Below are 16,771 nucleotides of genomic sequence, written 5' to 3'. Positions count from 1 at the left end.
CTGGTATGAGTCTCCCCCCCCCTACATTTATTTTAAAAGCCAGTGGGGCGTTAAAAGTTTATTTAATTGCCACATACAACTCATAAAAAAACATTCCTACCCAACCTGTAAATCTACTGATGCTTGTAAAAAAGCTACTTTCAAACAATAAGGCTTTCTTCAGCAACTACAAATCAAACTTATTCGGAGTCATAAGATACCATCTATGTTATATATTGTTCCAATATGTTTTGAACCACAGTTATAGCTTTATTTTTCCCCCTCCATTAGGAGAATCACCAGTCTACCTTCAAATGTTTAACTCACTTTGATGTTTATTTAAAAACAAATTAATATTTTGTGCAGTCATGCAAGGCTTTTATAATGTCTGAGAAAATTGGGGGAAAATAAATCTACATTCCAGTTTTTTTTAAAAAAAACAAACTCCTCTAAATAATATTTCTGAGTTGTCAGTCTAAGCCAGGGCATAATCAAACTGGCCTTTCTCTATCCCATCAAGTCCATCAGCCCAGGTGGAGGTGGGCATACTCCTGTAGGGGTCTAGGAGAATTCGGAAGCATCGGACAATGAGAATGCCTAAGAAAATAAATAATAAGATCACAAAGACAAATGTGGTTTTCTGCTCCAGGGTCAAGCTAGCGTCTCGTGGAACATTCCCAGGAGGCAACAAAGTAGAAGTGATTGGCTCTCCTTCCATTGTCCAGGGAAGCTGAAAGAAGTAATCCCACAGTTTCCTTATTTTCATCATCAATTTGCTGAGGCCATGGTAGAAGTCACTTAGATGCACTTGTGTTATCTGCAGGGGAAGGGGAAAAAAATTTTAGCTATGAAAGCACCTTATTTTTGTGTGTGGTCTCATCTGAACACAGAGGGCATATGGGAAAGAACCCTATGGTTGTTTCCATTCCTCTATTATTGTTTTCTGAACATGTTTATTTGTTTCATAATATGAAAGGCCTAATATTACTGTTAAATAGCATGAACAGACATCTTGGCTATAAGATGGCCAAGTACTGGGCCTAAATGTGATTGGAGTAGCTTCCTGATCATGTACCATTTGGATTGATATAGAATTTTCCCTATCTTCAAGGGGAAGTGTCAGGGTGCCAATCACACTGCTCAGAGAACACTGCTAAAAGGTAAGCTACCGAAAGAACAGGTCTGAAGCAGACTGTGTCTCATTCCACCTGGGAGAAGAGTGTCATTACTGTGCCAGCAGTTCTGGAGGAGGAGGGTCAGAAAATAATATAATTTTTAACACCTTTCATCCATAATGATCCCAAAGGTACCCAGATGACACAAACAGGGATCTTTTACATACAACTGAAATGCAGACACCTCTGAGCTGGATGCTGGCAGCCATTCTGTTCCCATAGCACAACATGGCATTTATAAAAGACAGGGAAAATAGCTTCTTCATTTGAAACAAGAGGAATTTTAGGGAGGCAGTTCAGTCTCAAATGTAGCCCAACATATTAGTTAATGACCTTACCTCATGCTGAAATTCAATCTGTGATCTTTTAGTAAATACAGTGAGTCAGGAGCTAGGTTTCATATTTCACAGCATGCCGTAGTGCCGTGTAGTGTCATCAGGTCAGTACTGACTCAGGGCCAGATCATGCCATCCTTACATATGGCCCCAGTGAAATCAATGAGTAAAGTGAAGTATATTCAAATGGGTGCCTAAATGTGGCTATAAGAATGTCCCCTACCAAAATCATCGCCAGCACTGCCTACAGTACTTACATTTCTCTTAGTCTCACCTCAGGCATTGGCAAGGCCTTAACATATCTAGATTATAAAATCCATATAAGGTATGATGGCTACAGGTTATCCCTGCTTGTCCCCAATTTAGCACTATAGGCTACAATCGGTGCACTTCATGCAAATGGTAAGAAAAGAGACTGTTTTTAAACAAAATCAAACCTGGACTAGGAGGAAGGACACAAAATTGTGGAAACAAGCAAAACTTTTATGTTGCCATTTAAATCCATTGAGAATTAGCTGTCATTTACAATGGAGACTTGGTCAGTAATGACTTACAAGCACATGTCAATAAAAATAATTACCACTAAATGTGGTATTGAGAAAGCAGTTATATAATTACACATGAAGCATAATTTTAAAACCACATATACTTCAGATAAAACAATGGAAGAGGTAATAAAAGAACAAATGTCACAGCTGTACAATTATTAATGCCCGATCCAATGTATAACTGAAATGACAGAACGATATAAATTTAATTTGTTGTTAATTTCATATCTTTGAAAGTATATTTCCAGCTACCAGCTGATGAAAAATTCATGAGCCTCGCTAATAAAAAGAGCTGTAACCTTAGGCTCAAGCAGTTTAATAAAAGTGTCAGATCTTAGATGATACATGGAGGAAGAAATGTAACTAAAGTCCAATGATAAATCTTGTTATAAAAACACAGAAATTGAGACACAGGATTATAACATTTTGAAAATGATGCTATAATGAAGGTTGAAGACAAATGACTGCTACAAAAAAACCCTTCATTTTAGTCACCAAAGCCCTGAGTTAGCAAAGCACTTCAGTGCATGCTTAAGTCTCATAGACTACAATGACTTAAGAATGTGCTTTAAGTTAACCACAATATTAAATTCTTTGTTGAATTGGAGCTTGAAAGTCTCTCCTAAAACTACATTTTGGAGATACATTTTGTCATGCTTGCTTTCAGCACAGATTTGAGTAATTTAGGAAAGGGTTGGAAACATACATTCAATAATGTGCAATCATCTAAAAATGGGCTAAGGATTTTGGGGTCGGTGAGAAATGGGAAATTTTCACCTGTCAAGAAAGTTCAGATTTTTACTGTACTTGAAAAACCTCATTTTAAACTTAGCAGGTATATATTGCTCAGTAAAACACAAATGCTTTGTATTCTTTGAAGAAACCTGATTTCAAAATCATTTGATGAATTATTAAAGATTGTGTGCTAATTACTTTCTTTAAGGATTGAACAGGCACCAAAAATGGGGTGTGTGGTGAATGACTGCAGATGCAGAGATGGGTTGGGTAATCATTCTCATAGCCATAACTGGTTTCAGTTGATTTTATGTATCAACAGAGGTGTGAAGCATGCTTTGGACTCGGCAGCCATTCAGCCCCAGACTGCTCATTATCATGCTATAACTACATGCACCAACAACGGGTCTCGCCTTAAGTTCATACTGGAGTTCACTGGAGCACAATGGGGCTCTGATCCTAACTGTGGCCACTGCAATATAAAAGTTAAATCCAACAACAAAATGTTGCTAAAATGAAAGCAAAGTGCTTATCTTTCACATCATTTACAAAACTCACCTTTCTGAAAGCAAGGAAACAACTACATAAGGACCTCAGAGATCTTACACTGCCCATAGCGCAAACAAACATGTAGGGACAGACTCTCAGCTCCCAGTCCAGCTCCTTTGCACCATTCCTGAGCAACTGTGAGTTCCCTTTGTGTAGGAATCCCTGGGTCTCAAGGAGATTGCTAAGTGATTCTAGCAGCTTCCTACAGCACTCTGACAGTGTGACTCCATTGGAGCTGTGTACCAGGGACTCCTCATGGCAACATTGCCCCCAGTATAGAGGGCTACAGGGAAATGCTAATACAACCTCAAGTTGTATTATCTTCTCTGGGAAACACCTGTGCATCCATCCCATCCACAACCTACCCTCTTCTCCTCCAGCCTGCATCCCCTTTCCCAGTATAGATCCTAGATTCCTGGGGAGATCTTTGGGGGGCCTGGGAGATGGAAGGTATCGTGCCACAGAAGTACCCAAGCAACTTTTCCACATAGTTCTGAGGAGTTCTGTGCCTAAAGGGTCCCTTTCATGTTCAGATTTTGGGCGGGGAGTGGCATCTTACACTGCAAGCTTCTTCGAGCAGACTGTCTTTCTACTTGTTTGTACAGCACATAGCACAACAGGCCTTGATCCCCACTGGGATATGATACAAATGATATTATCATCTCCATTTTAGAGATTGAGAAATGGAAGTAGAGAGTGATTAAGTGACTTTCCAAAGGGCCCAAAGGAAGCAGAGGAGCAAAGTCAGTGATTGGAGCCAGATTTCCACTTTTCCGTTAGCCACAAGACCATCCTTCCACCCCTCATTACTTTTCACCTTCTTGTCTATGCAGTGGTTTATGCAACATTGATGCTAATGGTGTAAAACTCAAATAATGATATTGCATAAGTATACATTGATCCAGAGAGGAATACATTATAGGCATCACAGAAAGTTATGACTGTAGTGGCAGCTGTCAGATGATCAAAACAAGAGTAGGACTGTGGTGATCTGAATATGTTTCTTATTGTTGATTTTAAAAGCCAGCCAGAGCTAGGCCAGGTTATTACCTGGATTAGAGATCCCCAAGGGAAAAAATATTATAAACAGAGGTTTGTCTAAGCACCAGGCAGCTGTATATGACTTAAGTAGAATTAAGACTGATTGAGCAAACCGATTAGCCTTTAACTCAATAAGTAGCTTTTAGAGGTAAAGGCATTCAAGTTCAATTTCTTGTTGAAATGATTTCCTCACCGATATGAATAATCCTTCATTTAATGAGTACACAATTGAATACCTTTCTGTCCACATCCGGCTCTGTTGTTACCATTCATTTTTGCTAACATGCACATAACCATTAGCTCGTTTTATTATAGTTCTGGCTGAGATGGCACTTTCAATCTAAGACACTTGGTTATAGTAGCTATACATTTTTTAAAACAAAAGAACACAAATGCTTATGATTAATGCCAGCCCAGAAGGTTTTGTTTTGTTTTTGTGGATTAGGCAGAGATGAAGAAATCAGTGGAGGTCTGGTTTAATGGAATACATCATTTTCCTTGAAACAATAATTGAAACGTACCAAGGACCATGTTATTGCCACATAGGGACTGAACTTTTATTTCAAACAAGTCAGGAAACAGAATTAGGGTTACCACAGCCAGCTTAACTCTGTCCCCTTGCACATTTGAATGACATTAGGATCTCTCACTCTTTTGGACAGTCTCTCTCCATTGTTAAAGTTGTGGCAAGGTTATCATTATCAACCAAATTTTGACCTCTCCCTAGTTTCACCCAGACTCACCCAATCTACAATGACTGGACATCTACTCTGGATGCTGTGAACCTGTATATCATTGCTGGTTCAGTTACCTATCTCATGCTACAGAAACCACCTACCTGAAAATCTGAAGGTGAACTGTTAAAGTTTGAGGTGCCCCTGCAGGAGTCAAATCACCCAAGTATATTGAGTTGAGTAGGTTACTAGCTTTGATACAGATGCACTTACTGAATACATGAAACTGCTTTAGAAAGTTGGGACGCAGGCTACCAGGAACATGCAGCCAGAGTTAAGGTCAGTGCACATTAAATCAGCATTTCCAGGCTTTCTAACACTCGGTTTTGAAAAAGGCAAACTTTCATTGAAAATTGTCGTGTTTTTTAATGATTTCTTTTTAGGGTTCATGGCAAAGCTTCTTATTTTGAAAACAATATAACAGACTAATGGAGTCAGGCATGGTGGCGTGCGCCTGTAATTCCAGCTACTTGGAAGGCTAAGGCCGGCAGATCGCTTGAGCTCAGGGGTTCTGGGCTGCAGTGTGCTATGCCAATTGGGTGTCCATTGCCACTGGCAGCCTGGCCAGCGAGTGGCTGAAGGAATGGCTAGAACACCTCAAATGGCATATTGTGACCGGTGCGCCCCCTCTGAGGGCTGATCGATCAAGAGGACAACAGAAAGGAACTGTTCTTTTTTTAAATGTCACTCTTCCAAAACCACTGTGTTTGTAACTGAATTGGACTTTGCACTGTTATGTTTAAACTCCACCTTTTTCTATTACCATTTATATAAAATACTACTTTATATAATTTAATATAGGATTTGTGTTTGTTTTATGAAAGACTCTTGTAACGTATATGTACAAGAGGGAACCTGAAATCTCAATTTGCTGACTTTTGTGCAATTAGAATCTCACCCTTTACCATTCAATGTGTTGTGTTTTTTGCAATTATTATACATTTGTGTATAAACACTGCAGTGAACAGAGTCAAATATTTGCAAAACCGCCTAATTTTTGAAACACAGTTGATGTTCGGTAGCAAATGAAATTCTAAGCTAGACCCCCACCTATGTAAATTGAAGTAGGTCCACTGTGGTCAGTGGTGTTCCACAGATTAACACTAGCTCAGGATTTGGCCCTTTGTTTCTAGGTGTGATGAAGAATGCATAATCTCCAGGCTTTTAAAGACATCAGCAAAGGAAATTCAGAGATAAAAATTCTGGAATTATTATTTTTATATAACTTCCATATAAAATTCCCTTTCCACAGACTAAAAATGAAATTCCAGGTTAAATGTATTCCAGGTTACATTGATCTCTATTGTTTAATAAATCACCTGCTATATAGTTGTTTTATGCAAATTACCTAAAATTAACAGGCAACCCTTTAAAATGAGCTGTATCAGTGGAGGAAGCTGACCCGCTGAAACCATATAGATATACAATTTATAGAGTTTTGACCCACTTTGACATATGCCCTTAGTTACACCCATGCAAACTCACTGACTTCATTCTTAAGGGCAGAATTTGTCTCTGTGACTTCACCAGGTGCCTCACAAGTATGCATAATATCATGTAAGTTTATGGATTTAATGGCACAAGTGGGTTTCCATTATGGCTTATCTAGTGTAATGTAAATCATGTGATTACATGCAAGACCTAAATTGTGTCACAGCCGCATGTACTATTTTTCTATACTATCCTTTCTAGTTAATTTAGCAGATTAATCACAGCATTTCCTTACATAGAAACACCACACAAGCTTCTTCACACTCAAATATCCCTATTCTAAACATCTGCACAAAGATTTTTTTCCATACGCTCACAACTCTATTGTAGTGATAGACATATCAGAGCCACCTGGAATACATATGACTTCACAGAAATAGCCACTAAATTGATAAATTGTATTAAATATGCCCACTGTGGTATCTACTTATGCCTCACAACCCTCATGTACAATATCGCACTTTGACCCTGACAACAGTCACTGCACAGTCTGAGTGTGACTGCAGTGACTCTTGACTTACTTTATACTGCCTCACCCTCTCCTATTTATGAACCCAGGACCAGCAGATTGCCACTGGCCCCCATGCACGCACACATCCTCGTCTTCTTCCCAACAGCTTTTAGGGGCAGAGCCTCTGGTGGTCTGGCAAGAAAAAGACCACATAGTGCAAGAATCAGTGACTGACTTTGTTAAAGCAACTTGATGGAGTTAGTTGGATTTCAGGGGTATTATCATTATATTACTATAAAAGGAACAGTACTTTTTCTTTGGCTGCCTCTCCAATAACACTGTGCACTGTAATTATGTTGAATAGTATATTGTAATGTTTAAACTGCACCTGTATCTTTTACCTTAGATGAACAGAAGTAGCATTTTGTATTACTGTATATATGCTGCGTGTATTCATTTAATGAGACACCCTATTGTAATGCATATGCACATAGGGGCAAAGTTACTGGGGGAACCACTTAGTGCCACAATTAGCAACTGACTTTGTCGAAGTAACTGCTCCCTTTACTGGCTAATTGGATTTAAACAAAAGGAACAGCATGTGAGAGTCAGCTGGTATAAATCAGCATAGCTTCAATGGATTTACACCATTTGAACCCCATACAAAATACACTATTTCCTTTTCCCTTTGTCTCCATGTACTTTTCCTTCTAAAAAGTTTACAGCTAGCATTGTAGCTAGCAAAATTTACAAATGCTAGCACTGTAATTCTTTCCCCATTGCATATTGCTAAGGCATGTCCATAATATATTAAATGTTAAAGCCCTTTAAGCTAACATGTTATTAAAATATTTGATTAGGCTGGATCCCACTGGGAAAAAATAATCCTATTACAGTTACAAATCTTTCCAGATTAAGAAATCTGCTGCTCAGTGAGACTAATATATTTTGCATTCCTTTTTCCTTCATTAGTAAAGGTTAACTTTGTTAACCTTAATGAACTTTTCAAAAAATAAATATAAAAAACCAGTAAAGGTCACTATACTTTGTATTAATTTATTTTAGATACATTTAATTTTCATAGGTTTTAGATCTCCATGTCACAAATTCTTACCCTCTATCCAGGAAATATTGCATATAAACAGTATTAACCAGGCTTGTAAAATATAAAGATTATTTATTAAATAAATAAGTAAAATGGGCATACAGTTTTTGTTATACAAGTACCTTCATCTAGTAGAGAGAAAACCCGACCCATTTCCTTCTGCAGCTGTTACGGGTAGTTACAGGTATCTTTAGTTTCCATTCTTCTTTACCTTGCTCGCAATGTAAGTGCAAAGTAGCAGGGACTGCAAAGAACCGGGATGAACACCTAAAAGCACTAGAGCTGCCTTTAAAAGGCTTAGACTTTTACATAAAAAACAATGTTATACAAGAATGCTGTTTGTGTGTTAGAAGTAATTAGCTGACAATACTGTCGTTTCTTTGAGGCGAGCTATGATTTCAGTTCTGCCTCAGCAACTCTTCAGTAGATTCTGCTTCACTGAGTAGAGCAGCAGCCTAGCAATCTGTCTGAAACTGTCTTCAGGAGAATATTAACACTCAAAAGTAGTTCAAGAAATAAATAAAAAATCACAGGGCATTCCCGTACCTTTGCTAAAATTAAAGCCATAAATATACCAGTATTTCTCTTTTTACTGTAAGGATTGCTGTCAGTAATCTGGCTTTTTTGATGCCAAATAGCATTCATCAGCCAATCTGATTACTGTTTGTGACCTTCAAGAAAACTCCTTAATTAGAAGACTTTTAAAGAACAATGTGTGAGAGTAATTCTGGGCTACATTTACTATATAAAAATAACCTGATGGCAGTGGCATCTGGCCATCAACATAGCTGTTGCTTTTTTTTTAAACTTATTTCTAGCATTTCTTTTTTTCTGGAAGCCGTAGTTGTTTTCAAGTCATGTGCAAAAGCTGCCCTTAATAAAGTAGCTACTTTATTTGAGGGGAAAAATACTCTGTAAAGCATAATGGTTCTTATTTTCCTTCCTGAAAGAAAACAACACTAGTTTTAAAATGGTGTGTCAATTGATTTAAATACTGGTTGCGCCCTGGTTTCCACTTTTTTTTTTAGGGTGATCAGGGGTGGGGCAGGGGAATGGCTGAACAATTTATGGTTAGATCGGGGCATTTGTGCCACTGCCCTGTTTAGGGGGCAGTGTGAAACCCGTGCCCCCAGCAGCATCCTAGGACAAATTGTTTCCCATCTAAGGCATAATCTGTTTCCCAAGGTGCTCTGATGGTTATTGAGGGAGCCCTTTGTGGTTCCCCTTCAACCCCTGCAGGCCAGTGTAAGGACTACATGCAATCTGGCCCTTAATGCTTTGTCTGATTTCACCATAGTAAATATATAATATCGCCACTAATTCATCACACACAAATGCAAAATTCCACATACACCGCTATAAGAGCCCTGTGGCTCCAGGTGGGGAGGAACAGCAGCATGGATGCAGAAACAGCGTTTGTACTGAGCTTGAGTCCTGGTCTACACATAGCTTTTGTACAGGTATATTGTTATTTCAGTTATGGGTGTGGTTTTTTTTACTGAAAGAGTTATACCTGTATAAGCCCTAGTGTGGATGCAGTTAAACTGAAATAACAGTGTTATATCAGTAGAGCTTATTCCCCTTGCTGTACAGGAATAAGCTATACCAGTATAAACCTAATTATACCAGTATAACTGTGTCCACACTAGGGTGTTGTGCTGCTTTAATTATACTGGAAAGTGGTACAACTTACACGTGTAGCTAGTCAAGGCCTTACAGTCTTGGTAGCACAGAGGTAGTACACTACTGCCTCACTGTAAAAAGAGCCCAGTTCAGGACAGCTTTGTGATTCCCAGCAACGTTATGTGGGTTATAGGGAGGTACTTTGGTGTTTTTAAAAAATAAACTGTTTCTGCTGAGCACTTCTTAGTGAATTATTCCCTTTGTGACACAGGCTTCAGCCTTCGTATACTAATCCACTCAATTTCTTTCCTAGCTAGAGGATCAGCATGAATACAAAAGATAAAGGCAGGAAGGAAGAGGCTTGTTAGATCCAAGAGGAAAACTGCAAGTGAGAGGCTGTTTTACTATATTAAACAAAGTTGTAGATATTTTCCAATTATTTAGAACCTGTCATTCTAGAATTTTTCTCCTTTGGTCTTCCCTTCTTTGTAGAGATTCACAATTCTGAACCCATGTATGCTCCAGTGAATGCAGTTTGTGGCTAATAAACATGAGGACAGAGAGAACTGATGAAACAATGGGTTTAAAGATTCATTTTATCTTTTTTGTTTTGTATTTTATAAGTCTTACAAACAGATGACAACAGTGATATTCATTTAAGGTCCAATAAAGTCCATGGGAGTCTTTCCAGTGAGTTTACTGGGCTTTAATGCAGTGGCCTTGGATGTTATTGATATCAACAATGACATCACTGTGCTGTAGTTACCAAATTAACAATACCTCCCACAATTGTCCCATGATATTTACTATGGGCTTAAATCCTCATGTCCTTACTCTAGTTGTGCTCACACTTCACTGCACTGAGGTTTGCCGCAGCAAGAACCTCAAGATTTTTCTTTGTAACTATGGCATTGTAGAGCTGTGCTTGTGAAGATTACATACATCACATTTGGTGAAAACACTCTGCAGGAACAGCAATGTAAAAAAATATTATAGCCATTTTAGTCAATTGCTCTCCAGAGGTAATACTCAAACCATCCCACGAATTAATTCTAAATACAGTATTAAACTACAGCATCTCTATATCTGACTCTATTTGGTGTTCAAGGGATGTTCTTGGTGTGATTTTATTAATAGGTCTGAAGGTATCTTTTGAAGTTAGCTGGTTATTATTGCACAACCATTCCAAAAGGCTATGAAATACTAAAATGTCACCCAGAGATGGAATGAGACCTCTGCACCAATAGTTACCATGACTCCTCCACATCACTGGAAGAATCCTAATAATTTTGATTCACTCTTCACCCTGCCATGTCACTCAGAATGAGCTGTGCAAAACTGACAGATCTGAAAGTCACAGAATATTGAAAACATTCTGTAGGAACTCATCTAGAGAAGTTTCCGAGATATGCAAGCAGGTCTGAGACTACCAATGCTGCTGTCACTGACTGACTGAATCTTTGACAGTGAGCAAGAGAAAGAAAGAAAAAAAAATCAATAGCCCATTTATCTCCAACTCACTTTCTCAAATATCTGGGCATTACAGACTCCTTTGCATTTAGACTCTACATCCATGTGAATTGACTGAAGGGAAGACAGAGAAACATGCTAATGCCTTGCTCTTGGTCTATTGCTCATAGCTATGTATCTTGTCAGACTGGCTGCTAGGCATGCATGTTCCAGCAGTGGCTGATTTTACAAGGTCTGTAGTGATGATCATTTAGGCATCCTAAAGCAGGACTGAGCACTAACCTTGTGTCAGACAAACATGTCAACTCTGACATTCTGAAAATAGGCTTTGTGTGCCAGATTCACTGAAATGGATGCAGGGAGATGCTACACCTCCCTGAGCCAGCTTTGCCCCCTCCGTGCTCCAAGTCAGATCCATCTTAAATGAGGGCAGGAGCTAGCTTCACAGCTACCCTTCCCTCATTGTTTTCTTGGGGGAAAGGGAGACGGGAAAGAAAGAGAACACTCCATTTTTAGGAGGTGAAATCCACTGGAGCTCCCCTGGCAGAGGCTGTGAGGGGCACATTGTTCTAGTGCAAAACTGATGACTCTCCCCATGTTCCGCCTCAGGCCAAGATTTTCTCCTTTGGGGCCTGTGTTGGCCACATACAGGCCCCTTAACAGAGGGGAAGTTGCAAAGTTTTTTGACACTTGCATCATCCTGGTCTGGTGGACTTTCTGTTGTCATGAGTCTCTGAGACTGGCATAGAACTTGAGCTAACCCTACAGTTCCATCTGGTAGCTTTTCTGGACACTCTCCTCTTGCCCCTCCATCCAGACTCTAAAACATTGAATCTCTTAATATTCAGGGGACTCAAGTGCAAGTTAAATAGAGCTGTAAATTATGGTTATAAAATGTCAAGTAAAATGCAATACAATTAACTTTAAAATAATTCATTATACTTACTCCTAGCATGCTTGTTACCTATTTGCAATGGTAGAAAAAGGATACAAAATAATAGGTAGAATTGGTCAAGAATTTTCTGCAAGAGTAGTTTTCAGATGATAAATGCAGTTTCAGACAAAAATAAAAAATTTCCCCAAGAAATTTGTGTTGTGTTCAGTTGTGCTGAAATTTTTCAATTTTCTGTCAGGAAAATCAAAATGAATTTTTTTTTCTGCTCGGTTCAATCTTAACTGGAATATTTCATTTTATTGAACTAATCTGAAACCTTCCATTTTGAATCAGTTCAGAAAAAATTAAACTGTATTTCCCTAGTGCATTGTGCTTTTGTGTTCTTCACAGTTTTTCTAAGCTAATGCCATTGTAATATTTTTCGTATTCTTAACTTGTTTTGATGTGAAGAACTACATTACTCTATAAAAAGTGGTTTAATGATAATTATGATCTATATTTATATGGGCATCAGACCCAAAATCAGTGTGCATTCAAAGACAGACACAAGCAGTTTTTAAATGTAACTATAAAAGCAATCTTTCATAGCCACTTTGATTTTGAGCAAAAATCCACAAGTGTGAGGATCTTAGCAACAATGTCACATTCACTGAGATTCAGAGACATTCCTGCCAGCTCTTCCACATGTGTAAAACTATATTTTGCATAAGTAAATTAATTTTTTGTTTTTCATTGAAAGTTGGCCTTTAGGCCTCTGGCTGGCTCAGACACCTGTAAGAATCTATCCCCTCTATGTGTTTTTCTGGTACCATGAGAATATTCTGGCACATATATTATAAACACTATGGATCACATTTTGGTTCCAAAAACAAAGCTGGAATTGGGATGTCTAGAGGGGCTTGGAGGACATGGAGTTTTCTCCCCTACTCCTTCCTCCCAGGCCACAAAGCTCTAGTCTTGGCACACCCTTAAGCCCTCTATAGAGCTGATTTTGAAAAGTATATCTGTATAATCATAGATCTACTTTCTACACTCCTGCTTCTTCCCAATCAACCACTCCATCCTGTTGTGTGTAGAAGTGTGTGTGCGCACGTGTGTGTGTGTGTGTATTTTCTTCTCATTATGTTATGGCCCTGTAGCTCCAAAATAACAGGATAGTTTAGGCACTTTTAAAGAAATATTTTGACCAAGTAGGCAGCAGCAGCTCATAAGGATGTATTTATTCTATTTATATCTATCTAAATCAAACATTGTTCCCTTTGAAGTCAGGGGGAAATTGTACCACCAAGTGAAAAAACTGTTCAGTGTTCTTTTCCTGTCCACATATGGAAAACTTATTACAGTTTTGCTAACACTCATGATTTTATCACAAGTCTCACAATATTTGGTGCTTTAATTAAAGTCCCAGTTCCTGGAGTCAGGTGATTGTGAGTATTTCAACTTTCATTTAAAAAAAATCCTTATGGTTGCAGCGAAAAGCTTCAAAGTGGGAACCCTTCAAGACTCAGAAAACACAAGACAAATAGAAAGAACCCCAAATTTATTATTTTGAAACTCTCATGATTTTAAGCCATTTGGGGGCTCGGGGGTAGGAGGGCTGATTTTTGAATGTGTGGATTTTTGAATGTGTGGAGTTGGCAGTACTGTATTAGTCCCAGTTATGGATGGATATATGGCCTGAAAGATCTTTTTGCAGCAATCACAGAAACATAAAAGTGTAGGGCTGGAAGAGAACTTGAAAGGTCATGTAGTTCAACCCACTGCACTGAGGCAGGACCAAGTAAACTGAGGCCATTCCTGGTAGGTATTTGTCCAATTTGTTCTTAAAAACCTACAATGACAGGTATTCCACAGCCTACCTTTGAAGCCTATTCCAGTGCTTAACTACCCTTATAGTTCAAAAGTTTTTCCTAATATCCAGCCTAAATCTGTTGCAGATTAAGTTGATTAATCCTTGTCCTGGATATGGAGAACAGCTGATCACTGTCCTCTTTATTACAGCACTTAACATATTTGAAGACAGTTATCTGTCTTCTTTTCTCAAGGCTAATGCTTTTTAACCTTTCTTCATAGGTCAAGTTTTCTAAACTGTTTATCATTTTTGTTGCTGTCCTCTGGACTCTTTCCAATTTGCCCACATCTGTCTTAAACTGTGGCACCCAGAACTGGATACAGTATTCCAGTTGAGGCCACACTGGTGCTGAATGGAATAGGACAATTAGCTCCCATATCTTGGGTAAAGTCATACAGTCATAGAGTTTAAGGTCAGATGGGACCAACAGATCCTCTAGTCTGACCTCCTGTATATCACAGGCCACCAACACCACCCACACACTAAACACAGCAACTAAAATTAGATCAAGATATTACAATCTATAGGAGACTGGACTATTATGTGCCACAGGCAGAGAATAGGAGAGATGGAGATGCACCAGTGCCAGAGGCCCCCACAATGGCAGAGAAATGATTATGTTAGATATGTCTGATAATCCAACCAAGTTAAGTGAAGAGGATAAGATATCAACGTGGCTTAGGGAAAAACCACATTTTAAAGTGAATTTATTCTGGATATTGTGCTTTTTCCCTTTCCTAGTTGACCTCCCTGACCATTTTATAGTATCTTAAACAGTCACCACTTTTATACCAGTCAGATTATAGATACCGCATCAATGAGACTAGTCTAAATCCTGTTTATATGGTCATCGTCTACCAAGGATCTTAAAATTTGGTTCAGGTAGAGATGGGAATCCCATTCTATCTTCTCATTAAGCATTTTTATATACAGAGAAAGTTGAGGAAGGGAGAGGACAAGAATCACCATTGGGTGAGGTGAGCAAGACTGGAAGTTACCCAAGAGCCAAAATTTTCTAAGAGGTATGAAGCACTCTCTTACATTTTTGTTTGTCCATTTTAAGTTTAAGCAGGTATGGCCTAGGCAATAGTATTGCCAATTTCAGGCACTATTCATAAACAGTTCAATTATGGCACTTCTACAAAAATCAACAAAAATTCTTCCTGTTGCAAATCACATTGAGTTTACTGTTACCATTTTTAGAAAGTGCTATAGATGAGAACCTTAATCCAAACGTGATGTTTAATACACTAACTCATTTCACCATGACAGTTCAGAAGCTGTACTTGCATATTATGCTGCACTACTGATTCATTTATTTTCAACTTGATTTGCACTCTTTGTTTGTGCTGTAGGGGTATCAAACAAAAAGAGAGCTCCACAATATCATTTAAATAATTCATTATAAAATCAACATTTCAAACTGAATTTACTTTATTTGCATTCCTCTGTTTCTTTTAATTCAGCCTGGAAGTGAGGTCTAACATAACACAACACATTTCTGCTGCCAAAACAAAGATTGTAAACAAATATTAAACTTTTCTGCTTTCTCCTCCCTCAAAAAACATAGTGGTTTATGTAAATTGCTATGTAAAAATCTGAAAGCAATACAGCAGTGATAAATGCTGGTTGCACGTAAAAGGGTACTGGACAACCCATGACAGGCAGCTCTGGCAAAAAACAACTACTTAAAATTACAGCTCACATGTCCATGGCAGAATAAAAGGGCATGAATAATTCCATTTTTTCATTACTATGTTTTATTAACCAATGAACTAGCAATGTGAAATTTTACTACTATTGCTCTGATAATTAAAATATTGAATCAAGATCTATATCCTTAAAGAGAGCATTACAGCGTATTCAGTAAGAACTGTGATTTTGCTTCATACATTTCAATTATGTCAGCTAGTGTGCCTTCAAGCCGCGTTTTATGTCGAAGTGACACTGACACACACACACACACACACACAAACAGTAACAGCACTGAACAGACTTGATTGTTTAAAAAAATAACTCCTCCCTAACATTCCTAATTCCATTAGCTAATAGTCCCTGAAAGTCCTTTCGGAATAATATAAATAGCTTCATAGCATCAAACAAGAACAAAAGTGGGGGAGAGAGAGGTTAAGGGACAAAACACTGACTTTTCTGCTATATGATTTTTGTCCTGATTTTCAATAACTCAGTTGAACAGACAGCTACAGGTCAGAAATGAGGTAGGAGCGGTAGATATAGTAGATATAAGTGCTGACACATGGAGAGATTTGAATGACGGTATGTTTTCCTCCTTCAAGATTTCCATCTTTGTTGCAAGAGTTGTCCCTTTTCACAACCATGTAACCTTTGTAGGATGTGGGAGGAGGAGAGAGAAAGAAATGTCTCTAACAATAAACCCATTCTGTTGAAATTTTATGCAGTACTCCACATGGGTTTTGGCAGAGGATGCTGGTACCAGCCAAACGATTCTCCCCCACTTTCTAAAAAAATATTATTATTATTTAAAATAAGTCACTTACTTTTGGGGGTGGGAATGAGATGAAGGAGTCCACTTGCTGACTCTTCCAGAAATGCAAAAGGCCAGCTCTGCCCACATTGCCTTTTCTAGTTAAAGGGGACAGTGTCAACTTGAAAATCAGATTTATTTGAACAATTTGTATTTACTATATTTACAACAGCTGAGATTACCATAGCTGAAGGAGAATAGTAGGGAAATATTTTTCACAACTCATATATTTCAGTTGCAGTACTTTTGTGTATGATTTATAACAATAGTAGGTAAAAAATG

General features: G+C 38.3%; 1 protein-coding gene across 2 annotated transcripts; it reads right to left on the bottom strand.

Annotated features, from left to right (window-relative positions):
- Positions 1-434: 434 nt before the first annotated feature.
- On the bottom strand, positions 435-16,563 carry CTXN3 (cortexin 3). Of its 2 annotated transcripts, none has more exons than XM_073346227.1 (2): positions 16,503-16,563; positions 435-796 (listed from the first exon to the last, which is right to left on the bottom strand). In XM_073346227.1, the coding sequence occupies exon 2, from the start codon at positions 746-748 to the stop codon at positions 455-457; it is 294 nt and encodes a 97-aa protein (XP_073202328.1). In that variant the 5' UTR covers positions 749-796; positions 16,503-16,563; the 3' UTR covers positions 435-454. The 2 variants fall into 2 exon arrangements, with proteins under 2 accessions (XP_073202328.1, XP_073202327.1); XM_073346226.1 differs by lacking the exon at positions 16,503-16,563 and adding an exon at positions 8,266-8,333.
- Between the last annotated feature and the right edge of the window lie 208 nt (positions 16,564-16,771).

The sequence above is a fragment of the Lepidochelys kempii genome, chromosome 5 (assembly GCF_965140265.1).
Source record: "Lepidochelys kempii isolate rLepKem1 chromosome 5, rLepKem1.hap2, whole genome shotgun sequence".
Taxonomy (NCBI): Eukaryota; Metazoa; Chordata; order Testudines; family Cheloniidae; genus Lepidochelys; species Lepidochelys kempii.
The sequence above is the reverse complement of the archived record's forward strand: the minus strand, read 5'-3'. Positions and strand labels throughout refer to the sequence as shown.